The sequence below is a fragment of the Larus michahellis genome, chromosome 18 (assembly GCF_964199755.1).
Source record: "Larus michahellis chromosome 18, bLarMic1.1, whole genome shotgun sequence".
Classification (NCBI taxonomy): Eukaryota; Metazoa; Chordata; class Aves; order Charadriiformes; family Laridae; genus Larus; species Larus michahellis.
This window is the reverse complement of record NC_133913.1, coordinates 7,889,614-7,906,600: the sequence shown is the minus strand read 5'-3', so window position 1 is coordinate 7,906,600 and position 16,987 is coordinate 7,889,614. Positions and strand designations below refer to the sequence as shown.

At 53.7% G+C, this 16,987-nt stretch overlaps 1 protein-coding gene and 1 gene segment (V, D, J or C); both read right to left on the bottom strand.

Annotated features, from left to right (window-relative positions):
- Positions 1–16,987, bottom strand: part of LOC141732867 (M1-specific T cell receptor alpha chain-like) — a 341,791-nt gene that overhangs the window by 152,340 nt on the left and 172,464 nt on the right. The gene's annotated exons all lie outside the window — the stretch shown is intronic.
- Positions 4,025–4,771, bottom strand: LOC141732917 (Ig heavy chain V region 914-like). The segment is given in 2 exon segments: positions 4,025–4,359; positions 4,720–4,771. Coding segments are annotated over 2 exon segments (387 nt in total).

Here is a 16,987-nt window from a genome sequence, read left to right as displayed (position 1 = left end):
CTCCATGATCCCACAGCTCTACAACCAAGACACAGAGGAAAAACGGGGCCATGCTGGACAGCAGCACAGGCAATATGCAATGACCAGCACTTCGCTATAAAGTCTCTAGAGTTCCCACAGTAGATCCTCCTGCATCATAAATGGTCTCAGCCCTTCAGCCACTCTTCCCTTCACCGCTTTTGACTGCAAGCATGCCCAAGGTTTTATTCCTGCACCTGTCAATGCGTGACACCAATATCTGGTTAGCAGCTGCTAGAAAGAAATGCTGAGAAGTCTGTACTTCCTATCAGTTGGGTTTTGGCTCCACGCTGCTGCAGAGCTGCTCCAGGTTGAGCCTGGCACCACAGTAATACACTGCTTCATCCCCTTGCTTTGCTGCCTGGATCTGCAGGGTGAATCTGTTCTGGGAGCTCTCCACTGATCCCTTAACGCGACCCTGGAAACCTTCTCCATAGGCATCACCTCCCCAGTACACCCATTCCAGAGAGCCACGTGGCCCCAGCCGGTACCAGGACATGTAGTACTTGCTCATACTGCCTCCGCGCATGCTGCACTGGAAGGTGATTCCATCTCCCTCTCGCACGGCCAGTTCCCCAATGTGTTGCTCCAAGGCCACCTGGCCAGTGACTGCTGCAGTGAGGAAGAACAAGCCATGATCGCTCCAAGATTCAGAAAAGGTCATGGCATTGCTGGTGGGGACACTGGGATAGCACTGGACTAAATTTGTTCTCTTTCAACCCAACTGACAAAGATGGGTAGAGGAATCAAGCTGGTACCAGGAATCAGTGCTTATGAGGAGAGAGACACCACCTTTCCCTCCCTCCCTGTCAGACAAGGAGCTTTTTCTGATTTTTCCCATCCAAAGCAGAAAGGTTTTGCACCATGGAAGACAAATCCCTTTGTCTTTGTAGAGCTGTGATGGGGAGGATCCCCCTCTCCTGCCCCGGATACTGCTCAGAATGCGCACAGGAGGGAAAATGACATCTCACATGCAAGTGGGGCTTGGACCCTATGCTGCCATCTTCAACCTGGTCTTTGCAAGATGGGTTGCAGTGCCCCATGAGCAGAGCCCCAGTGCAAGGGCAAAGCATTGGGCCCAAGGATGGGCGTGTACCAGGTAGATTCCCTGCCTGTTCCCACACTGCAGAGCAGCCAGGCCTGACAAAGGTGCCTAACTCACAGCTAGAAGAGGAGAAGGGCTGTTCCCATTGCGCTCTACAGGGATGGATGAGAAGTTCAAGTTGGGTCACTGGTCAGGCTGCAAGTGGCCTGCACAGCTCCACAGAAGGAGAAAAGGGGAGACCGGAGGGGCAGAAGAAGCTGAAGCTGTTGGTGCACACCTGGGTGTCTCTCACCCTGCAGGGTGCAATACCAGAGCACCTGTTTGGCAGTAAAATCTCTGTTGTGCAAAAGGTGATGTGTTGATTTCGGGCCATACCCAACCTTCCTCTGAGGAAGGACAGCAGGGTCTTGCCAGGATTTTTGAGCTGACTGTGGGCATGGCAGGTTGTCTTCCCCATGGCCCCCTGCCCCTTGGTGCTGCTGAGCTTCTCCTCTCAGATGGGAGCCCCTGAGCCCAGCTCCACTTTGTGGACAGGTCACTCCTAGGCAGATGTGCAGCCCCTCCGCTCCCTTGGCTCTGGCCCAGCACACTACTCCTCCCTCATTCCCTCGTGCTGGCACTTCTCTAGCTGCCTCTTCCCTGGCAATGGCTGCTTTGATCCCCTAAAGAGGAAACACCTATAACACAACAAAGATTCTATTCATTATGTCCACAGAAAAAGATGCTCTGCTGCTCCGCTCCTTGCGATGCACTACTCTGGGGCTCCCTGAACAATATTGGGTCCCAAAACTTAATTTAATTCTCGCTTTTCATGTTCAAGGTTTACTTCTTCAGTGCTCACTTTTTCTGAAAACAATCCTTTCTGCCTTGGGGAGAGAGAAAGAGAAGGGAGAAAGGGAGAAAGGGAGGAGGGAAGGAAGTTTAACAACATCACGTTCATGGTTTTTATGTGCGCTTGTTGACTCTGCTGCTGCTGATGCAGCCTGTTTCTGGGAAAAGCCAGCTCAGACTAGTCTTGAGAAGCCTTCTTGCAGCCTTCTTGTTCTTCATCAAGCACAACAGATGTGGCTGGATTTAAAACCCCTCCTTCCAGTTCTGGACTGCCACTGACGGTGTTTCAAGCACTGGGCCCTTTTTCAGCTCTCGTGCTGCAGAAATACGTGGCCGTGTCTGCAGAAATACGTGGCCGTGTCTGCAGCTGATGGCGACAGCACTTCCAGCGACAGCACTTCCAGCGACAGCTGGTTCCTGGAGGGGTCTGCAGAGCTGGTGACTCCTCTTTGGAAGGATGAAGCAACATGCTGATGTCCCGTGAAAGGATACAGCAACGCTATGTGCTGCAGGTCTCTGTCAGGAGTCTGACGGATCCAGTCCCAAGCATAACTGCTGTCGGTGATGGGTACACCAGAGATGCGGCAGGTAAGCGTGAGAGACTCTGAGACCTTCCCTACCACGGGGCCAGAGGCCTCTGTCTCCACCTGAGAAAGGGCACCTGCAACCCCAGGAGACAAGGATGAAGAAGTAAAAAGGCTGTGAGAGGTGGAACAGCTTGCCCTGCAGAAATGAAGTCTTGTAGAGGTGCTCATAAATGTACAGAAATACCTAAACAGGTGGTACAAAGAAGGCTGCGCCAGACTTTTCTCAGTGGTTCACACAGACAGGACAAGGGCCAATGAGCACAAACAAAAAAACAGGTGGGTACCTCTGAACATCAGAAAACACTTTTTCCAATTGAAAATGAGTGAGTGCAGGCACAGGTTACCCAGGCACCTTATGGAGTCTCCATGCTTGGAGATATTCAAAAGCTGTCTGGACATAGGCCTTAGGAACTGGCTCCAGGTGCCCCTGCTTTGACTTCTGAAGGGCCCTTCTAACCTCAACCCTTCTGTGAAAATCAGGCTTTTAAAAGCACGCCAAGTTCTTTGTGGAACATCATATTCCTCCACCACCCTTATCCATTTAGCTAGGAAAGGCAATGACCTCACGCACACGTAATACCACAAAGGCAGAGCAGCTCCCGCTCACCTCTCCCCAAATCCTCTCCACCCACTCATCTGCTCTTCAAAGATTTCCCACATCTCTGGACCACTGACAGCACCCAGCCACCATGAGACACCCACCTCTCTGACCCCAGGCACCACCCACTCACTGACTCAACCCTGAGATGGGCTGTGACCCCCGTGAACATGCAGGAGGAGAGAGCAGGAGGGGAGGAAGCTGATGATGTTCAGGCACACCCCAAGTGTCTCTCACTGTGGTCCCTGCAGGGTGCAGTAATAGAGTGCACTGTCCCCCGGCTCCAGTCCCGTGATCATCAGGGTCCCAGAGCTCTTGTCAGCCTGGCAGGAAAACCTCTGGCGGGCAAAAGGGGCTGTGTGGCTGTAGGAGCCTCCTCGCCCCTTCCTCTGCAGCAAGTACTGCAGGGGTCCACTGGGACGCTGCCGATACCAGGCCACGTAAAGATAGGAGGCGTTGGAGCTCTAAGTGCATTGCAAGGTCCCAGTATTCCCTGCTCGCCACCACACTGCAGGCCTCGTTGCTCGGATCTCATCACCCGCAAATGCACCTGAAACAAAAGCAGAGCTGTTCCCCCACTGCTCTGCTCTCACTGGCACAAGGAAATGGCCCTTGAGACATTGCTGTTGCTGAAGCCCAAGGGAATGTCCTGGATGCCCCATGGAAGAAGGGGACCAAGGGAAGGCAGAGAGGGGCTACAAGCTGGCAGAGTGGCCAGGCTGGTTGGGTCACAAACACAGTGAAACACCTCCAGAGAATAAAACATTGCATTTGGAACTCAGGAGATGGAAACTGGCAGTACTGCGAAAGGAGCTCTTGTAAAAGGACAGGTCTACCTACAGTGCACAGTGATGGCCCCTCTCTCATTGGAAGAGTCCGGAGCTGACCCCGCACTCACCTGCTCTACAGAATGTGTGCCCTGGGCTAGGCATCAGTAGGTTTCTGCTAAAGCTCAGACGGATTTCCTGTCTCCGTGTCAACGGCACAGAAGTAGCGGGCAGAGTCCTGGGGCTGCAGGGCACTCAGGGACAGAGAGGACTTGGACCAGAAACTGTCCCGGGACACTGTGGCTCGTCCCTCCACCGCTACACCATACTTCTTTCTACCCCAGTAGCTGACGAAAGACACCCACTCGGGTCTTCCACTGACTGCCTGACGGTACCACCGAACTGCAGAACTCCCGAAGGTGAAGCCGGATCCGCGGCAGGTGAGGTGCACGGAGTCCCCGGGAGCTCGCAGCCCTCCGCCGGCCTCCACCAGCCTCAGCTGCGCACACACCCCTGCGGACGGAGAGCGCAGGCAGCCGGGCAGCGCGCCACCACGGCCCCACGACGTTCCCCCGGCGCCCCCGGCCCCGGCACAGCCACAGCCGCCACCCGCCTCTCCCGGCAAAGCCCCCCGCCCGGGGCAATGCCCCGCCTGCCCCCCTCGGGGCTCAGCCGCGCCCGCTCCCACACTGCGGCCCGACCCGCCGCCCCAAAGCCTCCCCCGCCCCCAGCCTCGGCCTCTCCCTCGCCCGCCCATCCCACCCGCTCCACGCTTCCCGCTTCCCCGCCCAAGCCGACAGCGCGCCCGGCGCAGGAGCAGCCGCAGCCCCGGGACCGGGCCCGGCCTCGCCGATCTCCACGCCCGGCTCTCACCTGCGGGCCCCAAGGCCAAGGCCAGGAGCCACGGCCCCAGTCCGGCCGCCATCGATGCCTTGCCGCGACGGGGACGGACGGCGACCGAGGGCCCGGCGGGAGCCGCACAGGCGCCGAGCAGGAGCCGCGCTCGAACCCGCTCCTGCCCGCCCCGCCGGCTGGGCCCCTCGCCGGGGCAGCGCCCATGCCGCCGCCCGCCGCCAGCACCCCCGCCCCGGCCCAGCCCCCGCTGCCGCGGCCCCTTTGGGGCAGGAGAAGGGCGGGCGCGGGCAGGGCCGCGAGGGCAGGGCCAGGAGGAGCGCGGCGCCCCGGCACACCGAGGCTCCTGGCCTGGGGCTGCCAGCGCGGCTCCGCCGCTCTCCCGCCTCGTCGCCCTGCCGAGCCCTGCGCAAGGGCGTTGGCGCCTCGGCCGCTCGCAGCCGGGGCCGGCCCCAGCGGCAGGGACGGGCCGTCGGCCCGCAGCGTCCCCTCGCAGGACCCTCCCCGTGCCCCGCACCCCCAGCCCGCCCTGGCCTCACTCCCAGCCCCTGCCCGCGGAGACCAGACACGCAGAGGGCTGTGCTGCCATCCACAGGGACCTCGACAGGCTGGAGAAGTGGGCTGACAGGAACCCCCTGCAGCTCAACACGGGCAAGAGCCAAGTCCTGCACCTGGGCAGGAACAACTCCCTGCACCAGGCCAGGCTGGGGGCTGCCCACCAGGGAAGCACATGCTCAGAGAAGGACCCCAATGGTTCTGGTGGACAACGTGACCATGAGCCAGAAATGGGCCCTTGTTTCAAAGAGGGATAATGGTGTCGAGGGCTGCACCAGGAGGAGTGTTTGCAGCAGCTCAGGGAGGTGATCCTTCCCCTGTACTCAGCACTGCTGGGGTCACTCCTGGAGTACTAGCTTCTCTTCCTGGAAGCGGAGTACAATAAAGAGCTGGATATACTGGGGAGAGGCCTGTGAAGGGTGACGGAGATGATTATGGGTCTGGAGCACCTCTTAGATGAGGAAAGGCTGAGAGAGCTGGGACTGTTGACCCTGGAGAAGAGAAGGCTTGGAGTGGGGGGAGATTCATCCCATCAATGTATAGAAACATAGAACTTGAGAATCATAGCATCACTTGGGTTGGAAGGGAAGTTTAAAGGTCACCATGTCCAAACTCCCCTCCAATGTGCAGGGGCATCTTCATCTAGATCAGGTTGCTCAGAGCCCTGTCCAGTCCCTGATGATATTTCCAGGGATGGGACATCTACAGCCTCTCAGGGAAACCCATTCCTGTGTGTCCTTATCCTCATCCTAAAACATTTCTTCCTTCTATCTATTCATTTAGTTTAAAGCCATTACCCCTAGTCCTATCACTACAGACCCTACTAAACCCTCTCTCCCCATCTTCCTATAAGCTCCCTTTCTATATGGAAAGGCTGCAATAAGGTGTCCCCAGAGTTTTCTCTTCTCCAGGCTGAGCAACCCCAACTCTCTCAGCCTGTCCTCACAGGAGAGGTGTTCCACCCCTTTGATCATTTTTGTGACCCTCCTCTGGAGCTGCTCCAGCCATGTCCATGTCTTTCCTGTGCTGAGGACTCCAGAGCTGGATGCAGAACTCCAGGTGGGATCTCAGCAGAGCAGAGAAGAGGGGCACAATCACTTCCCTTGACCTGCTGCACACGCTTCTTTTGATGCCACCCAGGATACAGTTGGATTTCTGGGCTGCGAGCACACCAGTACCCACAAGTCCTTCTCTGCAGCACTGCTCTCAATCCCTTCATCCCCCAGCCTCGACTGATACCAGGGGTTGCCCCAACCCAGGTGCAGGACCTTACACTTGGCCTTCTTGAACCTCATGAGGTACACATGGGACCACTTCTTGAGCTTGTCCAGGTCCTTCTGGATGGCATCCCATCCCTCAGGCATGTCAACCACACCACTGAGCTTGGTGTCATCCGCAGATACCCTGAGGCTGCACTCAATCCCACTGTCTATGTCATTGATGGAGACATTAGGCAGTACTGGACTGAATATGGACCCCTGAGGGACACCACTCGTCACTGGACTGCTTCTGGAATTTAAGCCATGTTGCTGTTTAGCCTCAGAGGGCAACAAAGAACTAACCATATGGCTGCTCTCTCAAACTCCCCCCCTACCACAGGGAAGAATCAGAAGAAAAAGGCAAAACTTGTGGGTTGAGACCAAGGCAGTTTAACAGAACAGCAAAGGGAACAAGAAAACAACAACAATAACATGGACAGATGAATGTAGAAACACGATTACAGTAGCACCGCTCACCAAATGGACCCAGGACGCCCCAGCCCGCTCCGACTGGTGACTTCCTATTCCCTTCCCCAGCCAGCTACAGACTAAGCATGACTCACATGGGATGGAACACCTACTACTTTCCCCTGTCTTATGTGTATATATACACACATACATATATATTCATACAGATGTAATGCCCTTAGTCCATGGGCCATCCCTCTAAAGTGTCCATTGAGTGCATTTCATCCATGGCTTTGGGCTCCATCTCTTGGAACAGTCTCTCAGGGCAGGTGGGATAGTGTGTGGTGCTGGAATGTTGCATGCTGTATTTTCAGAGCTTGAGGCTGGTGCACCTGCTGCAGCTCATGCCGACGGTCCAGGGGATGAAGATGTAGATCTCAAAGAAGTTGCTGGGCTCCAGCTGCTGAGGTCAGTTCTGATCCCATCACCGCTGTGCTTTACTCAGGTTTTTTTTATCAAAGTCCACGTATCATTAATTTGGGTGATTCTTACTGTAGTACAACTGATAGCAGTTATAGTAATGAGGACATACAGTGGGAACTTCTTAGTTGGGCCTCTTCTAAGTGATGCTGTGGAATGTCGAAGTTAAGACTCAACTCAACTTTTTTGCCTCAGTCTTCACTGACAGCCTCTCTCCTCATGCCTCCCAGGTTGAAGGACCGCAAGACAGGGACCTGCGAGACAAAGTCCCTCCCACTGTAAGTGAAGACAAGGTTTGTGACCACCTGAGGAACCTGAACATATACAAGTCTATGGGACCTGATGAGATGCATCCCAGAGTCCTGAGGGGATTGGCTGATGTAGTTGCCAAGCCATTCTCCATGACATTTGAAAAGTCGTGGCGGTCAGGTGAAGTCCCTGGTGACTGGAAAAAGGGAAACATTGCACACATTGTTAAAAAGGGTAGAAAGGAGCACCCTGGGAACTACCGCCCTGTCAGTCTCACCTCTGTGCCTGGGAAGATCATGGAACAGATCCTCCTAGAAGCTATGCTAAGGCATATGGAGGACAGGGAGGTGATTCGAGACAGCCAGAACGGCTTCACCAGGGGCAAGTGCTGTCTGACCAACCTGGTGGCTTTCTACAATGGAGGGACTGCATCAGTGGACAAGGGAAGAGCTACAGATACCATCTCTCTGGACTTCTGCAAGGCCTTTGACATGGTCCCCCACAACATTCTTCTCTCTGAGTTGGAGAGATATGGATTTGATGGGTGGACTGTTTGGTGGATAAGGAACTGGCTGGATGGTCGCATCCAGAGGGTGGTGGTCAATGGCTCGATGTCCAGATGGAGAGGGGTGACAAGTGGTGTCCCTCAGGGATCCGTATTGGGACCAGTGCTGTTGGATATCTTCATCAATGATTTAGACAGTGGGATCAAGTGCACCCTCAGCAAGCTTGCTGACGACACTAAGCTGAGTGGTGCAGTCGAGAGGCCAGAGGGACGGGATGGCATCCAGAGGGACCTGGATGAGCTAGAGAGGTGGGCCTGAGCAAATCTTATGAAGTTCAACAAGGCCAGGTGCAAGGTCCTACACTTGAGTTGGGACAATCCTCATTATCAATACAGGCTGGGGGATGATGCGATAGAGAAATAGCCCTGTGGAAAGGGACTTGAGGGTACTGGTGGATGAAAAGCCGGACATGAGCCAACAATGTGTGCTTGCAGCCCAGAAGGCCAATCGCATCCTGGGCTGCATCAAAAGAAGCATGGCCAGCAGATCAAGAGAGGTGATTTTCCCCCTCTACTCTGCTGTCCTGAGACCCCACCTGGAGTAGTGTGTCCAGCTCTGGTGTCCTCAGCACAAGAATGACATGGCCCTGTTGGAGCAGGTCCAGAGGAGGGCCACAAAGATGGTCAAAGGGTGAAGCCCCTCTCCTATGAAGATAGGCTGAGAGAGTTGGGGTTGTTCAGCCTGGAGAAGCGAAGGCTCTAGGGAGACCTTTTAGCAGCCCTCCAGTACCTGAAGAGGGCCTACAGGAAAGCTGGGGAGGGGTTGTTTGCGAAGGCATGTAGCGATAGGACGAGGGGAAATGGTTTTAAACTAGAGCAGGGTGGGTTTAGATTAGACATTAGGAAGAAGTTCTTTACAATGAGGGTGGTGAGACACTGGAACAGGTTGCCCAGAAAGGTGGTGGAAGACCCATCCCTGGAGATATTCAAGGCCAGGCTTGATGAGGTTCTGAGCAACCTGATCTAGTTAAAGATGTCCCTGCTTAGTGCAGCGGGGTTGGACTAGGTGACCTTTAAAGGTCCCTTCCAACCCAACACATTCCATGATTATATGATTATGAACCCATAGGTTTTTTCACCTTTGTCCTTCCAATTCTCATTCCCTTCCTGCTGAAGAACTAGTGATTGATCTGCTAGTGGGGCTTAGCTGCCTGACAGGGTTAACCCACAGCAAGGAAGAACTCAGCCGGCTAATCATAATGGAAGAGCCTGGAGTCAACCACCACCTGGCAGCAACAATGATGTCATTGGGAGAGCTTTGCCTTTCTTTTCAAGTGAAGCAGCATGCTTTCCCCCTACAACACTTCTACGAGATTTATGCATAGTCTCTGAGGGCTACAATAGTGGCAAACATCACGAGGGTGGGGTATTGGTGCAATGTGCCATGCAATGTGCCATGAATTGTGGCTCACCTGATGCGGCATCAGCATGGGGTTCCCAGCATCAGAAGAGATGTAAGATTTTACAACTTCCTTCCACCTTTCTTGGGATGTTCATGAAACAGCTCTCTCTCCTCTACCACCCTGAGCCCTGGGAAAGTGATAGAGCAACTGGGCCTGGAAACCGTTTCCGGGAACTTGAAGGACAAGACTGTCACCAGGGTTCACAAGGGGCTAGTCAGCTTGAGCAAGATGATAATTCCCTGCCATGTGGCATCATGATCGACAAGAAAAGGTGGGGCAAAGAGGAAAGCACAGGGGAGACACTGGGATTTATGCCGTTGTCCTCCCGGGGGACCATTATGTGTGAGGAAGCCCTGCTTTCTTGTAAAGGCCTAAACACCTGCCAGCCCACAGGAAGTAGGAAATGAATTCCTGATTTTTCTTCCCTTGCGCATGCAGCTTCACTTTACCTATTAAAATGTCTTTATATGTAGTCAGCAAGGTGTACCGCTTGTATCATCACCACATCCACAAGGAAGGAAAGGAGGGTTATAGTCACTTGCGCCTCTCTCCTGAGGGAATAGAGGGTCCAGTATGCCGGGCAGACCCTCCTCACAGGGATGTCTGCTGTCTTCCTGGAGCCCGGGTTAAGGACATAACTAGGAAAGTCCCTAGTTTGATACAGTCCTCGGACTACTACCCGTTACTGATTTTCCATGTAGGTGGAGATGAAGCTGCGACTCGTAGACCAAGAGCAATCAAGGGGGACTTCAGGGCCTTGGGAAGGTTGGTAAGGGAGTCTGGGGCACAGGTGCTTTTCTCCTCACTCCTTCCAGTTGCAGGCAGTGACACTGGAAGGAACAGGCGCATCCAGTCCATTAACACATGGCTCCGTGGCTGGTGTTGCCGCCACAATTTTGGATTTTTTGATAATGGGATGGCCTACATGGCACCGGGCTTATTGGCGTCAGATGGGAAACACCTTTCTCAATCTTTCTGCCCAAGAGATTGTGGGGCTGATCAACAGGGCTTTAAACTAGATGTGAAGGGGACCTTTGACCTGTTTCCCCGAGGCATGCTGGGGACGCTACATCACAGCCAAAGTCTTACGGAGATGAGGCAGGGGCTCCTGAGGTAGTCCGAGTCAACAGGTAAACACGCGTGAAACACCCCAAGGGGTGCTCCTCTAAGAAGGCGTCAGAGCCAACAGCCCGGCTGAAGTGCCTCTACACGAATGCTGGCAGCATGGGCAAGAAACAGGAGGAGTTGGAAGCTACCGTGCTGCTGGAAAGCTATGACAGAATCACCATTACTGAAACCTGGTGGGACGAATCCTGTGACTATCGATGGCTACAGGCTGTTCAGAAGGGGCAGGCGAGGAAGGAGGGGCGGAGGTGTTGCCCTCTATGTTAATGAAGGGATAGAGTGTGAAGAGATGTCCCTAAAGAATAGCCAAGGGGAAGTTGAAAGCTTATGGGTAGGAATTAGAGACCGAGGCAACAAGGGGAACCTTTTAGTTGGTGTCTAGTACCTGATCAAGGGGAACCTACTGATGAAGCCTTCTTCTTCCAGCTACAGGAGGCATTGCGCTCGAAGGCTCTCATCCTGCTGGGGGATTTCAACAACCCCAACATCTGCTGGAAAAGTAACACAGCGAGCTGTAGATGATCCAGGAGGCTCCTGGAGTGCCTTGACAATAACTTCCTAAGACAGGAAACAGACAGCCCTACCCGAGGGGATGCCATACTGGACCTCATAGTCACCAATGCCAGTGAGCTCATTGGGGATGTCAAGATTGGAGGCAGCCTGGGCTGCAGTGACCACGCACCGGTGGGAGTTCACGGTCCTGAGGGGTACGTGCCAGACGAGGAGCGTAGTCAGGACCCTGAATTTTAGGAAAGCAAACCTCCAGCTCTTCAAGGAGTTAGTCAAGAGGACGCCCTGGGAAACGGTCCTCAGGGACAAGGGGGCAGAACAGAGCTGGCGGATCTTCAAGGATGCTTTCCATAGAGCACAAGAGCTCTCGATCCCCAGGTATAGGAAATCAAGCAATAAAGGGAAGAGACCAGCATGGCTGAGCTGGGACCTGCTGGTCAAACTAAAGGCCAGAAGGAACTGCACAGGCAGTTCTAGCAGGATCAGATATGCTGCGAAGAGTATAGGGATGCTGCCTGGTTATAGAATCATAGAATCTGTTGGGTTGGAAGGGACCTTTAAAGGTCACCTAGTCCAACCCCCCTGCACTAAGCAGGGACATCTTCAACTAGATCAGGTTGCTCAGAGCCTCATCAAGCCTGGCCTTGAATGTCTCCAGGGATGGGGCCTCCACCACCTCTCTGGGCAACCTGGGCCAGTGTCTCACCACCCTCATTGTAAAGAACTTCATCCTAATGAAGGAAGACCCAGGGAACTACAGACTGGTCGGTCTCACCTCTGTGCCTGGCAAGATCATGGAACAGATCCTTCTGGAAGCTCTGCTAAGGCACATGGATAATAAGGAGGTGATTGGTGACAGCCAACATGGTTTCACCAAAGGCAAATCGTGCCTGACAAGTTTGGTGGCCTTCTATGATGTTGCTACAGCATTGGTAGATATGGGGAGAGCAATTGACGTCATCTACCTGGACTTACGCAAAGCGTTCGACACTGTCCCACACGAAATCCTGGTCTCTAAATTGGCAAAGCATGGATTTGATGGATGGACCACTCGGTGGATAAGGAACTGTCTTGATGGCGGCACTCAAAGGGTTGCAGTCAATGGCTCAATGTCCACATGGAATCCGGTGATGAGTGGCGTTCCTCAGGGGTCAGTACTGGGACCGGTGCTGTTCAACATCTTTCTTGGCAACACGGACAGTGAGATCGAGGGCACCCTCGGCAAGTTTGCCCATGACACCAAGCTGTGTGACATGGTCAACACACTGGAGGGAAGGGATGCCATCCAGAGGGACCTGGACAGGCTTGAGAGGTGGGCCTGTACGAACCTCATGAAGTTCAACCAGGCCTAGTGCAAGGTCCTGCACCTGGGTCATGGCAATCCTAGGCACAAATACAGGTTGGGCGGAGAATGGCTTGAAGGCAGCCCTGAGGAGGACTTGGTGTGCTGGTTGGCGAGAAGCTCAACATGAGCAGGCAATGTGCACTTGCACCTGAGAAAGCCAACCACATCCTGGGCTGCATCAAAAGGAGCATGGCCAGCGGGCCGAGGCAGGTGATTCTGCCCCTCTATTCTGCTCTCGTGAGACCACACCTGGAGTACTGCATCCAGCTCTGGAGTCCTCACCACAGAAGGACATGGATCTGTTCGAATGGGTCCAGTGGAGGGCCACGAAGATCATCAGAGGGCTGGAGCACCTATGCTATGAGGACAGGCTGAGAGAGTTGGGGCTGTTCAGCCTGGAGAAGGCTCCAAGGAGACCTTATAGTGTCCTTCTAGTACCTAAAGGGGGCCTACAGGAAGGATGGTGAGGGACTCTATATCACGGAGTGTAATGATAGGACACAGGGTAACGGCCTCAGATTGAAAGAGGGCAGATTTAGCTTGGATATCAGGAAAAAAATTCTTTTCTGTAAGGGTAGTGAGGCACTGGAACAGGTTGCCCAGGGAAGATGTCAATGCCCCATCCCGGGAAGTGTTCAAGGCCAGGCTGGATGAGGCTTTGAGCAGGCTGGTCTAATGGGAGGTGACCCTGCCCATGGCTGGGGGGTTGGAACTAGATGATCTTTAAGGTCCCTTCCAACACAAACCATTCTGTGATTCTGTGATGTGTAATCTAAACCTGCCCTGCTCTAGTTTAAAACCATTGCCCCTTGTCCTATCACTACATGCCCTGCAAACAGCCCCTCGCCACCTTTCTTATAGGCCCCCTTTAGGTACTGGAAGGATACTATAAGGTCTCCCTGGAGCCTTCTCTTCTCCAGGCTGAACAACCCCAACTCTCTCAGCCTGTCTTCATAGGAGAGGCGCTCCAGCGCTTTGACCATCTTCGTGGCCATCCTCTGGACCTGCTCCAACAGGTCCACATCCTTCTTGTGCGCAGTACTCCAGGTGGGGTCTCAGGACAGCAGAGTAGAGGGGGAGAATCACCTCTCTTGATCTGCTGGCCATGCTTCTTTTGATGCAGCCCAGGATGCGATTGGCCTTCTGGGCTGCAAGCACACATTGTTGGCTCATGTCCGGCTTTTCATCCACCAGTACCCCCAAGTCCTTTTCCACAGGGCTATTTCTCTATCGCATCATCCCCCAGCCTGTATTGATAATGAGGATTGTCCCAACTCAAGTGTAGGACCTTGCACCTGGCCTTGTTGAACTTCATAAGATTTGCTCAGGCCCACCTCTCTAGCTCATCCAGGTCCCTCTGGATGACATCCCGTCCCTCTGGCCTCTTGACTGCACCACTCAGCTTAGTGTCGTCGGCAAGCTTGCTGAGGGTGCACTTGATCCCACTGTCTAAATCATTGATGAAGATATCCAACAGCACTGGTCCCAATACGGATCCCTGAGGGACACCACTTGTCACCCCTCTCCATCTGGACATCGAGCCATTGACCACCACCCTCTGGATGCGACCATCCAGCCAGTTCCTTATCCACCAAACAGTCCACCCATCAAATCCATATCTCTCCAACTCAAGAGAGAAGAATGTTGTGGGGGACCATGTCAAAGGCCTTGCAGAAGTCCAGAGAGATGGTATCTGTAGCTCTTCCCTTGTCCACTGATGCAGTCCCTCCATTGTAGAAAGCCACCAGGTTGGTCAGACAGCACTTGCCCCTGGTGAAGCCGTTCTGGCTGTCTCGAATCACCTCCCTGTCCTCCATATGCCTTAGCATAGCTTCTAGGAGGATCTGTTCCATGATCTTCCCAGGCACAGAGGTGAGACTGACAGGGCGGTAGTTCCCAGGGTGCTCCTTTCTACCCTTTTTAACAATGTGTGCAATGTTTCCCTTTTTCCAGTCACCAGGGACTCCACCTGACCGCCACGACTTTTCAAATGTCATGGAGAATGGCTTGGCAACTACATCAGCCAATCCCCTCAGGACTCTGGGATGCATCTCATCAGGTCCCATAGACTTGTATATGTTCAGGTTCCTCAGGTGGTCACAAACCTTGTCTTCACTTACAGTGGGAGGGACTTTGTCTCGCAGGTCCCTGTCTTGCGGTCCTTCAACCTGGGAGGCATGAGGAGAGAGGCTGTCAGTGAAGACTGAGGCAAAAATATTCTTCAGAACCTCAGCCTTCTCCTCATCTGTTGTTACCAGTTTGCCATTCTTGGTCATCAGGGAGGGTACACTTTCTTTGACCCTCCTTTTCTGTTTGACGTACCTGTAGAAGCCCTTCTTGTTATTCTTAGCATCCCTTGCTAAGTTCAGCTCCAGCCGCGCAAAACCAAACAACCCAGAATAAGAGAAAGCGTTCAGACATGTGTGAGCCAGACGAGACCAAGGGGAAAATACTGAAATCTCAGACCTTTTGTAAGATGCCTCTTCACGGAATCACGGAATCACAGAATCTTCAGAGTTGGAAGGGATCTCTAGATATCATCTAGTCCAACTCCCCTGCTAAAGCAGGATTGCCTAGAGCACATTACTCAGAACTGCATCCAGGCGGGTCTTGAAAATCTCCAGAGAAGGGGACTCCACAACCTCCCTGGGCAGCCTGTTCCAGTGCTCTGTCACCCTCACCGTAAAGAAGTTTTTCTGTGTATTTGAACGGAACTTCCTATGTTCTAGCTTGTGCCCATTGCCCCTTGTCCTGTCACTGGGAACCATTGAAAAGAGCCTGACTCCGTCCTCCTTAAACCCACCCTTTAGATACTTGTAAACATTAATCAGGTCCCCCCTCAACCTTCTCTTCTCCAGGCTAAAGAGTCCCAGCTCTCTCAGCCTTTCCTCATAAGGGAGATGCTCCAGTCCCATAATCATCTTGGTTGCCCTTTCCAGCCAACTGCATCCTGGGCTGCATCCCCACAGCATGGCCAGGAGGGCGAGGGAGGGGATTCTACCCTCTACTCTTCTCTCATGAGACTCACCTGGAGTACTGAATCCAGCTCAGGACTTGATGGAGTAAGTCCAGTGGAGGGCCATGAAGATAATCAGAGGGCTGGAGCACCTGTCTCCTATGAAGACAGGCAGAGAGACATGGGCTTGTTCTGCCTGGAGAAGCCTCTTGGGAGACCTTACAACAGACTTCCAGTAGCTAAAGGGGGCCTACAGGAGAGATGGGGATGGACTCTTCATCAGGGAGTGACGCGACAGCACGAGGGTAAAGGTTTTAAACTGAAAGAGGGGAGATTTAGATTAGATATTAGGAAGAAATTCTTGACTGAGGGGGTAGTGAGACACTGGAACAGGCTGCCCAGAGAAGCTGTGGATGCCCCATCCCTGGTGGTGTTCAAGGCCAGGCTGAATGGGGCTTTCAGCAACCTGGTCTGGTGGGAGGTGTCCCTGCCCAGGGCAGTGGGGCTGGATCTAGATGATCTTGAAGGTCCCTTCCAACTCTAACCATTCTGTGATTCTATGTTTCTAACTTCCACGATAGTCTTCTCCATATTTTTACATGGCACAGCCTCTCCAAGAGAGGAAGCAAGTGAAAGAATGAAGTTGAGCCTGGGAAAAAGGAGGACAGAGAGGGAGGACGGTATCATTAAGGTTGGATTTTGTTTTTTTATTTTTCGTTCCCTCCATTACACTGTATTTTAACTGCCAATAAATTAAATTCCTGCAGTGTGCAGGACAGGCCACAAACACCTGCCGTGCGCAGTGATAAGCCCTCAATGCTGGAAACAGCCCTGAGCACCACCACACACATCGCAACACTCCCCCGGCCCATTGCTCTTGCACCTTGGGCTGAGCCCCAGCAGGATTCTGTTAAAGTTCAGCTGGATTTCCTGTCTCTGGGTGAACGGCACAGAAATAGCAGGCAGAGTCCCAGGGCTGCAGGGCACTCAGGGATAGATATGCCTCAGAATGGGAATTGTCCCAGGATGCCATGGCTCAACCCTGCACCTCTGCCCCACAGTACTTTGTAGTACCCGAGGGTCCACACATGAAGGAGACCCACTCGAGACCACCACTGGGGGGCCTCACGGTTACCACCGAACATAGTAATCCTTGAAGGTGAAGCCGGATCTGCAGAAGGAGAGGAGCATGGAGTCCCCGGGTGCTCGCAGCCCTCCACCGGCCTCCACCAGCTTCAGCTGCACCCACACCCCTGTGGACGGAAGCGCAGGCAACGTGGCATGAGTGGTGGCTCACCTGATGCGGCATCAGCATGTGGCATCAGAAGAGATGTAAGATTTTACAACTTCCTTCCACCTTTCTTGGGATGTTCATGAAACAGCTCTCTCTCCTCTACCACCCTGACCACTGGGAAAGTGATGGAGCAAGTAGGC